At 66.2% G+C, this 17,592-nt stretch overlaps 3 protein-coding genes and 1 long non-coding RNA gene across 5 annotated transcripts; 1 reads left to right on the forward strand and 3 right to left on the reverse strand.

Moving 5' to 3' along the window:
• Positions 1 to 1,623: 1,623 nt before the first annotated feature.
• Positions 1,624 to 11,131, reverse strand: Mcrip1 (MAPK regulated corepressor interacting protein 1). 2 transcript variants are annotated; one of them, XM_070031647.1, is made up of 5 exons: positions 11,100 to 11,131; positions 3,818 to 3,872; positions 3,622 to 3,740; positions 3,119 to 3,220; positions 1,624 to 3,048 (listed from the first exon to the last, which is right to left on the reverse strand). In XM_070031647.1, the coding sequence occupies exons 2-5, from the start codon at positions 3,823 to 3,825 to the stop codon at positions 2,984 to 2,986; spliced, it is 294 nt and encodes a 97-aa protein (XP_069887748.1). In that variant the 5' UTR covers positions 3,826 to 3,872; positions 11,100 to 11,131; the 3' UTR covers positions 1,624 to 2,983. The 2 variants fall into 2 exon arrangements, with proteins under 2 accessions (XP_069887748.1, XP_069887749.1); XM_070031648.1 differs by lacking the exon at positions 11,100 to 11,131 and adding an exon at positions 7,195 to 7,219.
• LOC138833216 (uncharacterized) lies at positions 7,577 to 10,178 on the reverse strand (the record flags this gene model as incomplete). Its single annotated transcript, XM_070031576.1, is given in 3 exon segments — positions 7,577 to 8,680; positions 9,231 to 9,808; positions 9,887 to 10,178. Coding segments are annotated over 3 exon segments (1,974 nt in total), but the record flags the coding sequence as incomplete, so codon positions are not given.
• A 44-nt stretch (positions 11,132 to 11,175) lies between the features above and the next one.
• LOC138833255 (uncharacterized) lies at positions 11,176 to 17,356 on the forward strand. The gene is made up of 2 exons (XR_011373849.1): positions 11,176 to 11,278; positions 16,931 to 17,356. It is a non-coding gene; the product is annotated as an uncharacterized lncRNA (long non-coding RNA).
• Ppp1r27 (protein phosphatase 1 regulatory subunit 27) lies at positions 12,113 to 12,864 on the reverse strand. Its single transcript, XM_070031560.1, has 3 exons — positions 12,593 to 12,864; positions 12,354 to 12,504; positions 12,113 to 12,236 (listed from the first exon to the last, which is right to left on the reverse strand). Exons 1-3 carry the CDS (start codon positions 12,780 to 12,782, stop codon positions 12,113 to 12,115), a joined length of 465 nt encoding a protein of 154 aa, XP_069887661.1. The 5' UTR covers positions 12,783 to 12,864.
• Positions 17,357 to 17,592: the final 236 nt, after the last annotated feature.

Raw genomic sequence — 17,592 nt, forward strand, 5'->3', positions numbered from 1 at the left:
GTTGGGTTTTCGTCCTGCTTTTTTACCACCTCGGGGACTGTCCCCCGGCTCCAGCCTCCACTTTCGACGCGGGCTCCTGCCTGGTGCCCCCAGGAGCCGGCACCCTCCGTCGTCCATGCCAAGCCTCCCCCCGCGGCTGCCCCGATGGGGCCCCTGCCCCGGGTCCTGTTCTCCACGTGAAATGTTCTATGAAGCGTCTGGCTCAGGATGACAGAGCATGCGTCTCCCATCCCCAGACGTGAGCACCGGAGCCTCAGGCAGGTGCTCACAAGCTGAGTGACCTGCCTGTGTCGGGACTCACACTTGCTAAGTGGCCCCGCCACCCTTTCTGCTGGATATTACGGACTTTAGGCAACTTCCTGCCCATGACTGGCCTCAAACCATGGTCCTCCAGACCGCAGCTTCTTGAGTGCCGGGGTTAAGGCACATCCCACCATGTCTGTCTGCACTGTGACGTGTTGATGCTCAGGACAGTTTATTAGAAGTTTGTTTGGTAGAATGAACGCTGCACTGCAGCCTCTGCGGGTGGAAAAGCCTTGTCTGGCAAGGACCAGGGCAGCAACCTCGCCACCTTTGATGACGCGTGGACTCCTGAGGCCAGCCCGATGCCCCCAGCCCTGGCCTTTCCCCTCGCCACGCCCACCGCACCACATGGCCCGCACCCCAGCTGGTGAGAGGAGCAGCTAAGGGGCGGGAGGCCGCCCAGAGCGGCCAGGGGCCAGGGTGGACACTGGGAGGGCCGCCCACCCTCCCCAGCCTGCACGGATGACCTGCGGACTACACGTGCGCCCCGTGGTTGGCAAACCCTGGAAGGGGCCGGCGTGCCGCAGGGTGGCTCTGCCCCAGTGTCACCCCTCACTTCTGCCAGCCCGAGGCAGGCTGGACCCCAGCCCCACGCCCTAGCCCCATCTCCCACTTCTCGTCTGGTGCTCTAGCCTGGGGGCACAGGTGTGGGGCCCCTGCTCGGCACCCCAGGTGGCACCGAGGGAAGGGACCTTGCGCGTGGGGAGCACAGGCAGCGGCTGGGGGCGGGGGCCTGGCCCCCGGGCTCCATACAAGAGCCACTCAAGAGACTGAGCGCACTGTTCCTGAGCTTTTCTGCTCAAGGCTAGCGCTCTACCACTTGAGCCACAGCTCCGGGTCTGGATTTTCTGGTGGTTTATTGAAGACTCTTATGGACTTTCTCGCCTTGGCTGGCTCTGAGCCACAGTCCTGGGATCATAGGTGTGAGCCGCCGGCCGGCTCACACCTCACCATGCTGGCCAAGTGCTGCCTGGGCCAGCAGGCTCCGTCCACACCGGGCGCACGGCCACAGCCAGCCCCGGCCGCTCCCGGGAACGGCAGGCCACCCTGTCAGGTGCGGGTGTGAGGTGATGTACGGGGCAGCGGGCGCCAGCACTCGGGCCTGGGGTGCGGCTAAAATCCAGGTCAAGGTCATGCGGCAGGGCCTGCGGGCCAGGCTCCCCCTCCAGGCGGCAGCTCCTGCCAGGTTCAAGTGCAGCTGGACCTCGTGCTACACCTCTGTTGGCCCAGTGATCACCCCAGCACTCTGATGGGGCCTCACCCACTCCAGCCTGGTCCCCGAGTCCGCGGTGGGTAGAGGGTATAAATACGCTGATGAGAAACGTGTCAACCATCTGTGCCGGCCCACCCCTCCCCTGCCCAGGGCTGGGTGAGGGAGAGCAGCGGAGACCCTGGCCGGGGACGAAGCCTCCCAGGCCTCCCGGGCCCTGGGGACACAGCCCCACAGGTTCCGTGGGGTGGCGTGGCACCGTGCTGCAGCTGCTTCTCACAGGCCCAGTCCTGTCTGTGCCCCGCTCCCTGGGGAGAGCTGCCCAGCCCACCCCCAGATGTCTCGGGCCTCTCAAGCCCTGGAATACTCTTCTGGGAAAGGGTGTTCCTGAAATAAATTGTTTGGCTTTGCCACAGGAGCAGGGCCGTTCCAGGGTCGTGTGAGGTCTGAAGATCAAGTGCAGCCAGGTCTTTCCTGGGCCCGGCAGCTGCCCCCTTCTCCAACAGCAGAGGCGACCTCCCGCAAGAGTTCACAGACGGCCGGAAAGGTGGGTTAAGGACAGCAGAGGGTGTCCGTGGCTTCCAGGCCTCCACACGCACCAGGAATGTCTTCGTGGAGGAGCTCCCGAGCTTGGGTACAACACCCAGGTGTTCAGTGCAGTTTTCCCTCCCCTCTCCTGCTGCGGGAGGGGATTCACACCAAGGGCCGCAGGAGCCCTCCCCGCCTCGGGACTCCGGCTGGGAGTGGCTGTACGGGCTGGAGGGCGGGGCTGCACAGACTGCTGGGAGGCCAGTCCCACTGCCTCCCACCTTTATTCACAGACCCTTGGGCTCCAGAGCTTCCAGAGAGCACAGGAAGAGGAAGGGGCCCCTCGCACCCTCCCGGCACACCGCACACCCCGGAGAGCCAGGCCGGGCCGGGCAGCACCATGCCTTCAGGACGGCCTTGGTGCCCTGCCCAAGAGCACCGGGAAGCCAGGCCTGGTGGCGGGGACCTCAGCGAGGCCAGCGCTGACCCAGGCACAGAGGGGCCATTCTGAAGCTGAGGCAGGGAGGGGCAGGCTGGACAACGGGGGCAGGGGAGCGGCAGGCGTGGGGCTGGGAGAGGGGCCAGCTGGATGGGATGAGTCCTACTTCTTGGTCATCTCAAGGACAACACCAGCCAGTCCCTGCAGCCCAGGGAACACGGCCCCTCCTCCCCTCCTCAACCTGAAGCGGCCAGGACGGGAGGTCGAGCGCAGGGACAGGCGACAGCACAGAGGGACTGGCAGAGCCGCACCCCTGCTTCCCCAGTGGCAATGGTAACTTGAGATGCCCAGAGAGGACAGCTAGGAGAGGGCTCAGGGAGGAGGAGCTGGCCCGGGGTTTGCGGCCGCCTCTCCCCCTCCCGAAGTGGGGCTCACAGACAGGAGGGAACCAACGTCACGTGCACCCTGATCTTCCGGAAGCCAGGGAAGGGGTGCTGAGGGCTCTAGGACTTCTTGGCATCCTGAGGGTTTCGGCGCTTCAGCTCACTCAGGTCGACGGGCTTGAAGGCTGCCAGGGACAGGGGGGTTGGTGCTGGGCACCGCCCCCCGCCCCTCCCTCCTGGGCCCCCGCCACTCACTCTTTAGGCTTGGGTTGGGGACCTTCTCCACGTACTCCTCCACCAGGCCTCGCTCCCCGCCGGGCGGCTGGCTGCGCAGGTCTCGCTCCACGCCCTGCCAGGCTGCAGCGTGGAGGAGACGCTCACACACCATGCCAGCAGAGCCCACTTCGGACGCTGCCCGCCCTCTCTCTCTCCTCTGCCCTGCTCCTCCTGGCAGCCGTCCCCACCGGGCTCTGGCAGCCTGACACCATCCCAGGCCTTCCCCAGTTCCCGGGGCCGCCACCTCACAGCCACAGCACAGGCCGCGTGACTCCGTCCCGCACCCCCTCGCCGAGTACTGGCTCCAGATGCCAGCTCTCTCGGGCCGCTGCCCTTTCCCTGCCTTCTCCTTATAAGCGGCTGCCACCCAGAGATTCCACATTCCTCCCGACCTCTCTGGACCCCAAGGTGTGGGAATCGTGACAGGAGCCACACCCCAGGGCACAAGGGAAGCAAGAGCAGCTCTGAGGGGAGCGGCTCACCTTCGTAAATGAAGCGCACATTCTCCTCGTGGGCAGGGGTGAAGATCTCACTGCTGTTGGTGGGCGAGCGGGGGCTGCTGTTCCTTTTGCCGTTGTAGACCACTCTGGAGACGGGGGAGCTACAGGGAGCAGGGGCGTAGGTGAGGATGGCTGGGGGGGAGGGCAGCCCCGCCCCCGCAGAGCCCCTCACGCCCACCTGGTCATCGCTGGGGTGTCTGGTCCTGGTGCTCCACTGCCAGTCCCCTCGGCCTCTGAAACAAGCGGCACAAGGCAGGGTGGGACAGAGCTCCAGCCCGCCGGCAGAGGGCGCAGGGCACAGCCCCCTCTGTGCCCAAAGTGTGGAAGGACCCCAGCTGGGTGGCGGCCAGCAGCTCCAGGCAGTGTGCAGGCTACGGCTGTCAGATGGGGTCAGGAGGCTAAGCCCCTGACACACAGATGACTTGGATCCTAGATGGCGCGCGCGCGCGCGCGCGTCTATGACCTCTGCACCTCTGAGCAGAAGAGCTCGGAGGGCCCCCAGCTCAGCCCTGGCTGGCTACAGGGCTGCTTCCTTTCTGGGGACCCTCAGCTCCGGAACTGAAGTAGGAACCGGTTCCCTGGGGAGGAAGGCACAGCGCGGCCCTTGGCCCAGCTTCCTTACCCCCTGGGGCTGGGGTGTAAGCGGTCAGTACCCTAGGGACACAACCAACTAGGCCAGGACGAAGGGCGTCCCAGGAGGAAGGATGGAGGAAGGAGGGAGGAAGCATGTCCAGGAGCCTCCAGGCCTGACCAGTGAGCAGAATCTTAGGGCGCCATCTGTCCCAGCCCAGGAGATTCTCTGCAGCCCTGGGGAAGGGGTCTCTTTGGGGGATTCTCTGCAGCCCTGGGGAAGGGGTCTCTTTGGGGGATTCTCTGCAGCCCTGGGGAAGGGGTCTCTTTGGGGGATTCTCTGCAGCCCTGGGGAAGGGGTCTCTTTGGGGGATTCTCTGCAGCCCTGGGGAAGGGGTCTCTTTGGGGGTAAGACTGTTACTCTGGCAGCTAGGACACACACACACACACAGCTCCAAGTGAAGAAAACTGGGGGCCCACGCCCTGCCTTCCTCCAGAGAGAGCATCCGCTGGGTAGGCCAGAGGGAGGTTTCAGCACAATGCCCACCTGCCCATCCCCAGGCCCGGCGGCGGCAACGCGCTCTTCCCGTCCTCTAGGCCCGCTGAGCCGTGAGGAGGCACAGGTGAGCACAGGCGCACAGGCGCACAGGCGCGGGCAGGAGGAGAACTAGGAGTCCGTTCCCTCCAGGGAACCGAGGGCTGCCGGCTCCAGGCCTGGCTTCCAGCCAGAAGCAGCGCTCGCCCTAAGCTCACGTTTCCTGGAGCTAGTCTCTCTCCTGGTGCTCTCTAGGGCACTGGGCCCAAGAACACCAGAATCCGGGACAAGCCTTCCCGAGAGCATGACAGCGACAAGGGGAGGAAGACCCCAGGAGCAGAGGGCTGGCCAGGCCTGCCTCGCCTGCTAGGCCTAGGCGGCCTCCTGACCTGGCGGGACTGGCCGCTCCTTCCGGGATGTCCTCCCCTAGCGTCCCACCCCGCGCGGCCTCAGCGCCGGCGGCCGTCCGCTTGCACACATCCCCTGCCCTCTACTTGGGTGCACTGCTGGTGCTCACTTGGCTGGCAGCAGCGTTTGTGTTGGCTCATCAGAGAGAAACCTGAGCCCCGAGTGTTGTTTACCAGCCAGGAATGAAGGAAGCATGACACCAACTAAGCAAGGCCCTAACCAGGTGGGGGGGCAGGACAGGGCCGCAGGGGCTGAGGGGCTTGGGAGCGGCCCAAGACTGCAGAAAGCGCCGTGACACACCCAGGTATAGGAGGGTGGTAAAGGAGCAGGGGGCCTGCCAGATGGGGATGCTCCCGAACCTCTATCTCGGGGCCTGTATCCCCCCAGACCTCCGTCAGACACAGGGCAAGGCTGCAAGACTTCCTCAAGTTCCACACACCTCCCTGCCGACGTCCTTCTTCTTTCTGCCACATCATTTCCTTCTTACAGAATTCTTCTGTGTGTGTGTGGGGGGGGGGGGTCGGGATGGGGGGAGAGGGATGGCGCAATCCTGGTCTTGAATTCAGAGCCTGCTCAAAGCTAGCTCTCTACCATTTGAGCCACAGCTCTGCTTCTGGCTTTTTAGTGATTAAAGATAAGTCTCACAAGGCGGGCCCTGGTGGCTCATGCCTGTAATCCTAGCTACTGCCGGGTGCTGGTGGCTCACGCCTGTAATCCTAGCTACTCAGGAGGCTGAGATCTGAGGATCGCAGTTCAAAGCCAGCCCGGGCAGGAGAGACCGTGAGACTCCTATCTCCAATAAACCACCAGAAAACCGGAAGTGGCGCTGTAGCTCAGCTCCCAGGCCCAGAGTTCAAGCCCCACGACCAACAACAACAAAAAAAATCCTAGCTACTGAGGAGGCTGAGATCTGAGGATTGCGGTTCAAAGCCAGCCCAGGCAGGAAAGTCCGTGAGACTCTTATCTCCAATGAACCACTCGAAAACCAGAAGTGGTGCTGTGGCTCAAGTGGTAGAGCCCTCATGTTGAGCTGAAGAGCGCAGGGACAGCGCCCAAGCCCAGAGTTCAAGCCCCATGACCAACCAAAAAAAAAAAAAAAAAAGGGAAGTCTCACAGACTTTCCTGTTCAGGCTGGCTTTGAACCATGATCGTTAGCTCTTAACTTCCTGAGTAGCTAGGAGGATTACAGGTGGGAACCATCTACACCCAGAGTCTTCTGTGTCTTTGAAGTTGGGCTGCAGCTGGCAATCACTAATACATCAGCTTGGCAGACTACACTAAGGCAGCATTCTTGATGGTAGGGTCAAATCTGAGGTTCCTCAGATGGGTGTCTAGCCCACAGACCTCCCCCCAAAGCATCTCCATCAGTGCACGTCTCCCCGCCCACTGCCTGCACCCCCAACTCACATACACCCCAACAGCCACAACAGCCTCCCCGCTGAGCTACTCAGAAAACTTGAGATCTGAGGATCACAGTTTGAAGCCAACCTGGCAGAAAAGTCTGTGAGACACTTATCTCTAGCTAAACAGCAAAAACCTGAAAGTGCAGGCCTGGCTCAAATGGTATAGCACATCCTTGAGCAAAACACCCAAGCAAGAATGAGAAGCTTTGAGTTCAAGTTCCAGTACCAACACAGAAAAAAAGAAAGGGGGGGAAGGGGGAAAGGAAGAAAGGAAGGAAGGAAGGGACGAAGGGAGGAAGGGAGGGAGGGAGGGAGGGAGGGAGGAAGAGAAGGAAAGAAAGAAAGAGAAAGAGAAAGCCATAAAGGAAGCAAGGCCCTGCTGATCACTAAGCATGAGACCAAACAGTCTGAGGTAACTGGACTCATGGGGGAGAAGGCCTAGAAAAGCACATGGGACTGGAGAGACCCTAGCTACAGCCATGGGCTGACCACAGCAACTCATGTGCGGGGCAGCTCACACACTGTTCACCATTGACAGTCGGACCAGGAAAAAATCACCCCACAATGCCCCCTCTCAAAGGTGGGGTGGCCTGCCACCCAGCAGAGGTGACCCAATGCCCACCAGCACCCAGCCTGGACCTTCAGGGCACAGCCAATGGTCCCCCTGGCCCTCTGCAAGCCTGCTTCAACAGCCGCGGCAGCCCCGGCAGGTTTCTGAAATGCCCGGTCTCCAGGCACAGCCACGAGTCTCTGCTGAGGGACAAGGACAGGGTCTTTCAGGCGGCCGTTGGCAGTTTCCTTCTCCACAGGACTCTTGGTGGGAGGCAAGGAGTGGGAGATAAAGCAGCACAGGGGCAGGAAGCCCGAGCCCATGGCAAACTGCCAGACATAGCCACGCGTCCAGAGACGCTGAGCACGGGACTGATACTGCCGTCCAGCAAGGCGACAACAGGTATCTCCAAGTAGAACACCTGCATGGCAGACCACTCCATCTTAGCCGGGGAGAACTACAGGAAGTAACCTACCGGCCAATCAGGGGCTGGCGGGGGGGAGGGGGTGGGGGGACTGGCGGTGGGACAGGGCTGGTTGGGGGATGGGGCTGGCAGGAGGACATGGGACAGGGGCTGGCTGGGGGATGGGGCTGGCCGGTGAACAGGGGCTGGCCGGGGGGAGGGACGGGGGCTGGCCGGGGACTGGCTGGGGGACGGGGCTGGCCGGGGACTGGCTGGGGGACGGGGCTGGCCGGGGACTGGGGGCTGGCTGGGGGACGGGGGCTGGCTGGGGGCTGGCCGGGGGCTGGGGGCTGGCCGGGGGCTGGGCGCTGGCCGGGGGGGCTGGGGGCTGGTCGGGGGCTGGGGGCTGGCCGGGGGACGGGGGGGCTGGCTAGGGGCTGGCCGGGGGCTGGGGGCTGGCCGGGGGCTGGGGGCTGGCCGGGGGATGGGGGGCTGGCTAGGGGCTGGCCGGGGGCTGGCTGGGGGACGGGGGCTGGCTGGGGGCTGGCGGGGGGCTGGGGGCTGGCTGGGGGACGGGGGCTGGCTGGGGACTGGCCGGGGGCTGGGGGCTGGCCGGGGGACGGGGGCTGGCCGGGGGACTGGGGGCTGGCCAGGGGACGGGGGCTGGCTGGGGGCTGGCCGGGGGCTGGGGGCTGGCCGGGGGCTGGGCGCTGGCCGGGGGCTGGGTGCTGGCCGGGGGGCTGGGGGCTGGCTGGGGGACGGGGGCTGGCTGGGGGCTGGCTGGGGGCTGGGGGCTGGCCGGGGGACGGGGGGCTGGCTAGGGGCTGGCTGGGGGCTGGGGGCTGGCTGGGGGACGGGGGCTGGCTGGGGGCTGGCCGGGGGCTGGGGGCTGGCCGGGGGACGGGGGGGCTGGCTAGGGGCTGGCCGGGGGCTGGGGGCTGGCTGGGGGCTGGCCGGGGGCTGGGGGCTGGCCGGGGGACGGGGGCTGGCCGGGGGACTGGGGGCTGGCCAGGGGACGGGGGCTGGCTGGGGGCTGGCCGGGGGACGGGGGCTGGCCGGGGGACGGGGGCTGGCCGGGGGACGGGGGCTGGCCGGGGGACTGGGGGCTGGCCGGGGGACGGGGGGCTGGCTGGGGGCTGGCCGGGGGCTGGGGGCTGGCCGGGGGCTGGGGGCTGGCCGGGGGACGGGGGGCTGGCTGGGGGCTGGGGGCTGGCCGGGGGCTGGCCGGGGGACGGGGGCTGGCTGGGGGCTGGCTGGGGGACTGGGGGCTGGCCGGGGGACGGGGGGGCTGGCTGGGGGCTGGCCGGGGGCTGGGGGCTGGCCGGGGGCTGGGGGCTGGCCGGGGGCTGGGGGCTGGCCGGGGGCTGGGGGCTGGCCGGGGGACGGGGGCTGGCTGGGGGCTGGCTGGGGGCTGGGGGCTGGCCGGGGGACGGGGGCTGGCTGGGGGCTGGCTGGGGGCTGGGGGCTGGCCGGGGGACGGGGGGGCTGGCTGGGGGCTGGCCGGGGGACGGGGGCTGGCTGGGGGCTGGCCGGGGGCTGGGGGCTGGCTGGGGGACGGGGGCTGGCTGGGGGCTGGCCGGGGGCTGGGGGCTGGCCGGGGGACGGGGGCTGGCCGGGGGACTGGGGGCTGGCCGGGGGACGGGGGCTGGCTGGGGGCTGGCCGGGGGACGGGGGCTGGCCGGGGGACGGGGGCTGGCCGGGGGACTGGGGGCTGGCCGGGGGACGGGGGGCTGGCTGGGGGCTGGCCGGGGGCTGGGGGCTGGCCGGGGGCTGGGGGCTGGCCGGGGGACGGGGGGCTGGCCGGGGGCTGGGGGCTGGCTGGGGGCTGGGGGCTGGCCGGGGGCTGGGGGCTGGCCGGGGGACGGGGGGCTGGCTGGGGGCTGGGGGCTGGCCGGGGGCTGGCCGGGGGACGGGGGCTGGCTGGGGGCTGGCTGGGGCTGGGGGCTGGCCGGGGGACGGGGGGGCTGGCTGGGGGCTGGCCGGGGGACGGGGGCTGGCTGGGGGCTGGCCGGGGGCTGGGGGCTGGCCGGGGGACGGGGGCTGGCTGGGGGCTGGCTGGGGGCTGGGGGCTGGCCGGGGGACGGGGGGCTGGCTAGGGGCTGGCTGGGGGCTGGGGGCTGGCTGGGGGACGGGGGCTGGCTGGGGGCTGGCCGGGGGCTGGCCGGGGGCTGGGGGCTGGCCGGGGGACGGGGGGGCTGGCTAGGGGCTGGCCGGGGGCTGGGGGCTGGCTGGGGGCTGGCCGGGGGCTGGGGGCTGGCTGGGGGACGGGGGCTGGCTGGGGGCTGGCCGGGGGCTGGGGGCTGGCTGGGGGACGGGGGCTGGCTGGGGGCTGGCCGGGGGCTGGGGGCTGGCCGGGGGCTGGGGGCTGGCCGGGGGACGGGGGCTGGCCGGGGGACTGGGGGCTGGCTGGGGGACGGGGGCTGGCTGGGGGCTGGCCGGGGGACGGGGGCTGGCCGGGGGACGGGGGCTGGCCGGGGGACGGGGGCTGGCCGGGGGACTGGGGGCTGGCCGGGGGACGGGGGGCTGGCTGGGGGCTGGCCGGGGGCTGGGGGCTGGCCGGGGGCTGGCCGGGGGCTGGGGGCTGGCCGGGGGACGGGGGCTGGCCGGGGGACTGGGGGCTGGCCGGGGGCTGGCCGGGGGCTGGGGGCTGGCCGGGGGACGGGGGCTGGCCGGGGGACGGGGGCTGGCCGGGGGACTGGGGGCTGGCCGGGGGACGGGGGGCTGGCTGGGGGCTGGCCGGGGGCTGGGGGCTGGCCGGGGGCTGGGGGCTGGCCGGGGGACGGGGGGCTGGCTGGGGGCTGGGGGCTGGCCGGGGGCTGGCCGGGGGACGGGGGCTGGCTGGGGGCTGGCTGGGGGCTGGGGGCTGGCCGGGGGACGGGGGGGCTGGCTGGGGGCTGGCCGGGGGACGGGGGGGCTGGCTGGGGGCTGGCCGGGGGACGGGGGCTGGCTGGGGGCTGGCTGGGGGCTGGGGGCTGGCCGGGGGACGGGGGCTGGCTGGGGGCTGGCCGGGGGCTGGGGGCTGGCCGGGGGACGGGGGCTGGCTGGGGGCTGGCCGGGGGCTGGGGGCTGGCCGGGGGACGGGGCTGTGACCGACCCCCGGGCCTGGCGGTCCTCCGAAGCCCCCACGCCCAGCCAGCCCCAAGTCCCGCCAGGGGCTTCGTGCGGAGCCGGTCGGGCGTCCCCGGCCCCGGGCTGCCCGTGGCCTCGGCGGCGCTGCCGCTCCGTCGGCTCCGGAGGACCGGGCCGCCCTCCCCGTGCTTCCAGCCGGCCCGGGGCCGGGGCGGCGGGCGGCGGGGACGGGAGCCCGGGCAGGGCCCGTCCGGACGGCGTCCGCGGCCGGTCCCGGGCCTCCGGGGCCGCGGAGCCGCCACGCGCGCGTCCGAGCTCGGACGGGAAGGCGTCGCCCCGCGACCGCCGGCCCCGGCCACGTCCGCGCGCGGCCGCGCCGCCTCCCCCACCCCGCGCCGGCCGCGCCCCTCCCCGCGACCCCGGGCGGGGCGGCCGGGCTCCCGCGGGGACGGCGCCGGCCCCGCTCCGCCCCGCCCCGCCCCGCCCGCCCCGCCGCCGCCGCCGCCGCCGCGCCCGCCTCACCTCGCCCGGCCCGCCGCCGCCGCCGCCGCTGCCTGAGGCCGACCGGAAGTGACGCCGCGCCGCGCAGGCGCCGCCGGTCACGTGGGCGCCGGCGTCGCGCGGGCCTTCGCGGGACCCGGGCGCGGGGCGAGGCCCGGCGGGGCCGACCGAGGCCGGGAGCCCGGGAGGCCGGGAAGACGGTAATGGGGGAAACCGGGGCGCCGGCGGCGGCGGGGCGGGGCGGGGCGGGGTTGGGCGGGGCGGGGTTGGGTGGGGTTGGGCGGGGCGGGGCGGGGCGGGGTTGGGTGGGGTGGGGCGGGGCGGGCCGGGGCGGGGTTGGGCGGGGCGGGGCGGGGTTGGGCGGGGCGGGGTTGGGCGGGGCGGGCCGGGGCGGCGGGGCGGGGTTGGGCGGGGCGGGGCGGGGTTGGGCGGGGTTGGGCGGGGCGGGCCGGGGCGGCGAGCGGGGTTGGGCGGGGCGGGGTTGGGCGGGGTTGGGCGGGGTTGGGCGGGGCGGGCCGGGGCGGGGCGGCGGGGCGGGGTTGGGCGGGGTTGGGCGGGGCGGGGTTGGGCGGGGTTGGGCGGGGCGGGCCGGGGCGGGGCGGCGGGGCGGGGTTGGGCGGGGTTGGGCGGGGCGGGGTTGGGCGGGGCGGGGCGGGGTTGGGCGGGGCGGGGCGGGCCGGGGCGGGGTTGGGCGGGGCGGGCCGGGGCGGGGCGGCGGGGCGGGGTTGGGCGGGGCGGGGTTGGGCGGGGCGGGCGGCGGCGGGCCGGGGTCCGGCCGCTCACCCCGCCCCGCCCCGCGGACCGCGCGGGTCCAGACATGAGGCCAGCACCCCGGGCTCGGGAACCGCGTTTATTGAAGAAGTACAAAGTGTCAGCCTACAAAACCCTGAGGAGAAAGCCGCTGAGGGCCGGGCGGGCGGCGGCGGGCGGCGGCGGGCGGCGGGCGCGGCCCCGGCCCCGGCCCCGCCGCACCCCGGCCCCGGCCCCGCCGCATCCCGGCCCCGGCTCGCCGCAGCCCCCGCGGCAGGGCCGGCTCAGCCCATGCTCGCGCCTCGGAAGAGCTCCAGCAGGTCCCGGAAGTCCGGGTCGATGAGGTCGGAGGGCAGGGCGCCGTCGTCGTTGGCCGCGGCTCTGTCGGCCCCCAGGGAGATGAGGTACCTGGGGGCAAAGGCAGCCGTTGCGGCGCGGCGCCGCCCGGTGGCCCGGCTGGGTGCGGCGGCGGAAGGCCGCGGCCGGGCTCCCGGGCACCCCGTGGCTCGTGCCCGCCCCTCTCACCTGGCTATGTCAGGGTACCCGTCGCTGCAGGCCATGTGCAGAGACGTCCAGCCCGTCTCGTCCCGCTGGTGAATGTCGGCCCCGTATTTGACCAGCAGCTTCACACACTCCAGGTTTCCTGACAGCACGGCTTCGTGCAGAGCGGCCAGGCCTGGCAAGGGCGCGAGGGCAGGGGTCAAGGCACTGTCCTGTGCCCCCGCCCCTCCAGACCCGCTTCCAGGTCCTCGGCACCCACTCACCAGAGGGGTGGATGGTGTCCAGGGAGACTTTCCTAGCACGGATAAATCGGCCCACCTGTGCCAGGTCACCCTGGCGGATGTGGTCCAAGAAGAGAACATCATTAGGAAAATGCACACTGCGATCGGCCAACAGCCGCCGGCGCCGCTGCTGGGGGCTGTAGCGGGAGTAACGAACAGTTCTACTGGGCATCCTGGGGACTGAGGTGGACCGCCCCTCGAGGGACCCCGTGGTACGGTGAAGGAATACACAGGCCAGACCTGATAAGCCTACAGGCTCTTGGTCCGCCAGACACCCCGCTTCCCGCTTATATAGGGTGTACAGAGCTATATAAAGCCACACAGTCATGCTTGGAGACCTGAGGACCCGAAACTGAGCTCCCCACTCTGGGAGCACAGGATCAGGTTTAGCGACTCATCTTTCAACACACCTGTTGCCATGTCCAGCCAAAGGGGTCAGATCCTGGCTACTGCTTTCTGCCCCACAGCTGGACCTAGAAGGTCCTTTTGCCTTACAGAGGGCAAAAGAAGGAGCCCAGGAGGAGAGCTGTGGGTGGGCTGGAGGGCTGGGCAAGACCCAAAGGTGTCGGGAGGCCTGAGCGGCTCAGATTGGCCAAGATTGGCCTGCCCTTCCACATCTCACTGCACGCGCCTACCTCCTGTGACCTACGCGGCTGCCTCTTCACAAGAGGGTATGGGTTTATCATACCATGTTGTGGAGGAGATTGGGGCCTCATCCATCCCTTGCTTGTCAACTCTTCAGAATCATGGCTTCTAGAACCCAGAATTGCCTGAAAAGGACAGCTTTCTGCTCAGGAGCCTGCCACCACCCTGGGCAGAATCTCAGAGAGGAGACTCCTGTTAGGCCCCCCTCGGGTTGACCTCCCCCCCTTCACTTGCTTCTGCCTGACATCCTTCCTTTAGCTCCAGGTTCTGGACATGCTCCCCCTAAGGATGGCATCCCTCCCTGCTGAGGAGCAGGACTGTTACAGGTGGTGTGTCCCTGGCCAACCCCGCTCATTCGGCAGGCTTGCATTGGCAGCTGTCCTTTTTGGACTTCTTTGTTTTGTTTTGCTGGTCCTGGGGCTTGAGCTCTGGGCTTGGTGCTGTTGCTGAGCTTCTTTGTGCTCAAGGCTATCACTCTACCACTTGAGCCACAGCACCACTTCTGGCTTTTTCTGAGTAGTTTATTGGAGCCTGCCTGGGGCTGGCTTCACACCGTGATCCTCAGATCTGTCTCCTGAATGGCTGGGATGACGGTGCAAGCCACCAGCGCCCTGCTTGTTTTGTTTTTTGAGGGTCAAGTTGGTGGTTGGCCTTGGGCCATGGTAGCAGAGCTGGGCCAGGGGAGCCCAGAGGTGGTCATGGCTCCTGCCCACCTGGTCCGTCCCCTTGCCCCTAGAAGCTGTCACTGAGCCTGCCAGGGCTGTTGTGGCAGAGCGCCCCAGCCTGGAGTTGGCGCCCAGTCTCTTGTCATGGTTCGGAGGCGCAGGTGTCAGCGGGGCACGTCCTTGAAAAGCTAATGGAGGGTCTGTTCTAGACTCAGCCCAGCCCTGAAGGTCGCTGTGCAATGTGGTGTTTCTTAGTTTACAAAAACATCACCTGGTGTCTACGCTTGCCTCCTCCTGGCTTCTTCCTGTGTCTGTCCAAACCCCCTGCCTCACACTGTACCTGATAATCATGTTCTAGGCTGCCTGGGCCTCACACTCCTGACCCTCCCAGCAGAGGGGGGCTTAGGTCTCCCCTTCTATGGAGATCCCAGTCAGACTCCCCTTATAAGGATTTCGGAGCCAGGCGCTGGTGGCTCATGCCTGTCATCCTAGCTACTCAGTAGGCTGAAATCTGAGGATCGGGGTTCAAAGCCAGTTTGGGCAGGAAAGTCTGTGAGACTCATCTCCAATAAAAACCACTAGAAAATGGGAAGTGACGCTGTGGCTCAAGCACTGGAGCGCTCACCTTGTGCTGAAGAGCACAGGGACAGTGCCCAAGCCCAGAGTTCAAGCCCCACGACTGACGGGGGGGGGGGGGGGAAGGATTTCGGGCTCACCCTACTCCTCCTCCATTGTGGCAGTATCTTAGCCAGTGTGCCAGCAATGATTTTCCCAATAAAGTCTCATTTGGAAGCAGGGGGGTATGTGAGTCAGTCCACCAGCAGTAAGATGCTTCAGGTAGCAATGGGAGAAGGAGAGCTGACTGCCAGTTACCTGCAGGGCCGGGGTGGGGGGCAGTGTAGTGACCAACAGGCAGCCACAAGGTCAGATAATCATAACGTATTACACACTAGGTGAAAAGCCGTGGGGCGCAGACTACGGAAGAGATGGTGCCGGCTGGGCCGCTTTGCCTGGCAGGGGTTTTTTCGGTGCCTCAGTACCAGAGCAGCTCGGGTGTTTCCTCTGTCACTCATCCCAGAAACCGGCAAGACTGGCCCACTGTGACGCCACTGGGGGTGGTTCCCGTGTCTGCATTTCCAGGGGCCAGGAGGGAACTGCTGGTCACATGAACCTCTGGTCACACGGGAGGTGTCAGATGCCGGTTCTTCTGACTTGTTTACACATTGACAGACACTAGCCAGGTGAGAGGACCCTTCTCTGACATGGAGATTGCCTTTTCTCCTGTTGTGGAAAAGTTCTGGCTGCACGGCCAGCTCTGAGGAGCATAGAGCTGGGTGAAGCGAAGCGCACGTGCTGGGGCACTAGCAGGATGGCTCTGGTCAGTAGTGTCAGCCTGGGCAAATCTGTCGGGCCAGGCTATTTGTCCACCCCAAGTGGGAAGCCCTGGCCTCTCCTGTGACCCGTGAGCTGAGAGCAAGGCTTGTGTTGGTTTGGATCAGAGAAGGAACTGGTCCCTGAAGCCTTCCAGCAGCTATGGACCCTCCAGAAGGAAATGTTAGGCCTTGTTCTAGCAAGTTCCTGGGAACTGTTCACACATCTGGATGTGCCTGTCCTTTTTTGTATGTCTGTTTAGCAGTACTGGAGTTTGAACTCAGAGCCTTCTACCACTTGAGCCACAGGACCAGCCTGTTTTTTTTCTTTTGCTGGTGTGTGTGTATGTGCACGTGTTCATGAATGTACGCATGTACACATTGGTACTAAAGCTTGAACTCAGCCTCACATTCTTGCTCTGCTTTCTTGCTCATGGCTAGTGCTCTGCTACTAGAGTCATGCCTCTGGTCCAGTATTTTGTTGGTCAACTGGAGTTTTCTTTTTTTTTTTTTTCTTTTTTCTTTTGGGTCTGGTTGTGGGGCTTGAACTCTAGGCCTGGGCGCTGTCCCTCAGCTCTTCAGCTCAAGGCTAGCACTCTACCACTTGAGCCACAGCACCACTTCCGGCTTTTTTCTTTTTGCTTATGTGGTTCTGAGGAATCAAACCCAGGGTCTCAGGCATGCAAGGCAAGCGCTCTACCACTGAGCCACCTTCCCAGCCCCTCAACTGGGCTGTGTGGGCTGTCCCCATGATCTCCACCTCCTGAATAGTTAGGATTACAGCCATGAGCTATGATGCCCAGCTCACATCTTACTTTTTTCAAAACTGGCCATGAGCTGTCTAGCCAGTTGTGGTAGTAAAACAGGGAGGCATCAGGACTAAGCCTGTAGTTAGGTGGCTGTGTCCTTGGTCAGTCCTGCGGCTTTAACTCAGGGTCCGGGTGCTGTCCCTGAGGGGTTTTCTTTGCTCATGACTAGCATTCTACCACTTGAGCCACAGCTCTACTTCTGGCTTTTTTGGTGATTGATTGGAGACAAGAGTCTCATGGACTTTTCTGCCTGGGTTGGCCTTGAACTACAATCCTCAGATCTCAGCCTCCTGAGTAGGTAGAATTGCAGGCATGAGCCACTGGTTGGTATCTAGCTCCCTTGATTCTTCATAGTATGGACTGGTGAAATGACTAGTTCGTTGTGATTTAAATTTTCTTTTAGGAGGATAAACTATGTGAAAAGATTAAAATGTCCAATGAGTGCCACCAGCAGTGTCCTACAAAAACCATACTTCCTGGAGACTCTAAGGGAAGTTGGCATTGCCCCAAGGCAGGGCGGCCTCCTGTGTGGGCTCCAAGGACCCCTGGGACAAGACCTTAACCTGGGATCATATTTTTAGTGTTGGGGCAGTAGAGCCTGAACTGAGGGCCTTGGTGCTGTCCCTGAGCGTTTTTGCTCAAGGCTGGTGCTCTACCCTGTGAGCTACAGCATCACTTCCAACTTTTTGGTGGTCAATTGCAGAGAAGGGTCTCTTGGATTAGTCTTGGCTGACTTCAAACCTTGATTGCCAGCTCGGCCTCCTCAGCCGCTAGCGTTATAGTAGTGGGTCTCTGGCTCCTGGCGCTGACATCTGCTTCTTTAACCTCCAGGCCAGAGACTTCTATGGAGAGAACAGATTGACAACTCCCAGCAACTAAGCTTTTGCTGCTTTCCCTCTGAGCCTTCAAGCTGCCTTGCCAGAGCTTCTGGACACCACCCTGCAGCCTCCCAACACAGCCTAGGCCCAGGAATGCACTCATCAGCTGTTTCTGCAAAAGGGGAAAGGTATCTGAGACTCACTCCCCTCCCTGGAGGGCGTGATGTTTCTGCTTGGTCCCAACTTTCTATGAAGAGGCCAGGTCTCTGCACAGCTGGGCATCAGGCCCACCCACTCTGTCCTGCTAGGGAGGGGCCAACATATCCTTCCAGCCACGTCTCAGCTCACATCATTGGGGAACTGAGCTAACATCTTCCTACCCCACCTCCAAGTGTCTGTATCCACTTTACATGGACATTAACTACCTTAATTACCTTTACGTTGGCATGACTCTGTGATCCTCATGTCTCAGCCTCCTGAGTGGCTGGGATTATGAACACAAGCCACTGGTACCTTGGATCTAGTTACCTTTGAAAAGCCAGGAAGTGTCCTCTTTTTAACACCAGATTTCCCCCAGGGCATGCCCCTCCCCCCCTTTCTACTGAGGCTGGTAATAAGCAACCTTGCTTATCTTTGAGGTTTAATCCACCTGAATTCTCAAAAGATAGCTCAGCA

This window comes from Dipodomys merriami, unplaced genomic scaffold (genome assembly GCF_024711535.1).
Source record: "Dipodomys merriami isolate MVZ:Mamm:240054 unplaced genomic scaffold, mDipMer1.0.p SCAF_202, whole genome shotgun sequence".
Classification (NCBI taxonomy): Eukaryota; Metazoa; Chordata; class Mammalia; order Rodentia; family Heteromyidae; genus Dipodomys; species Dipodomys merriami.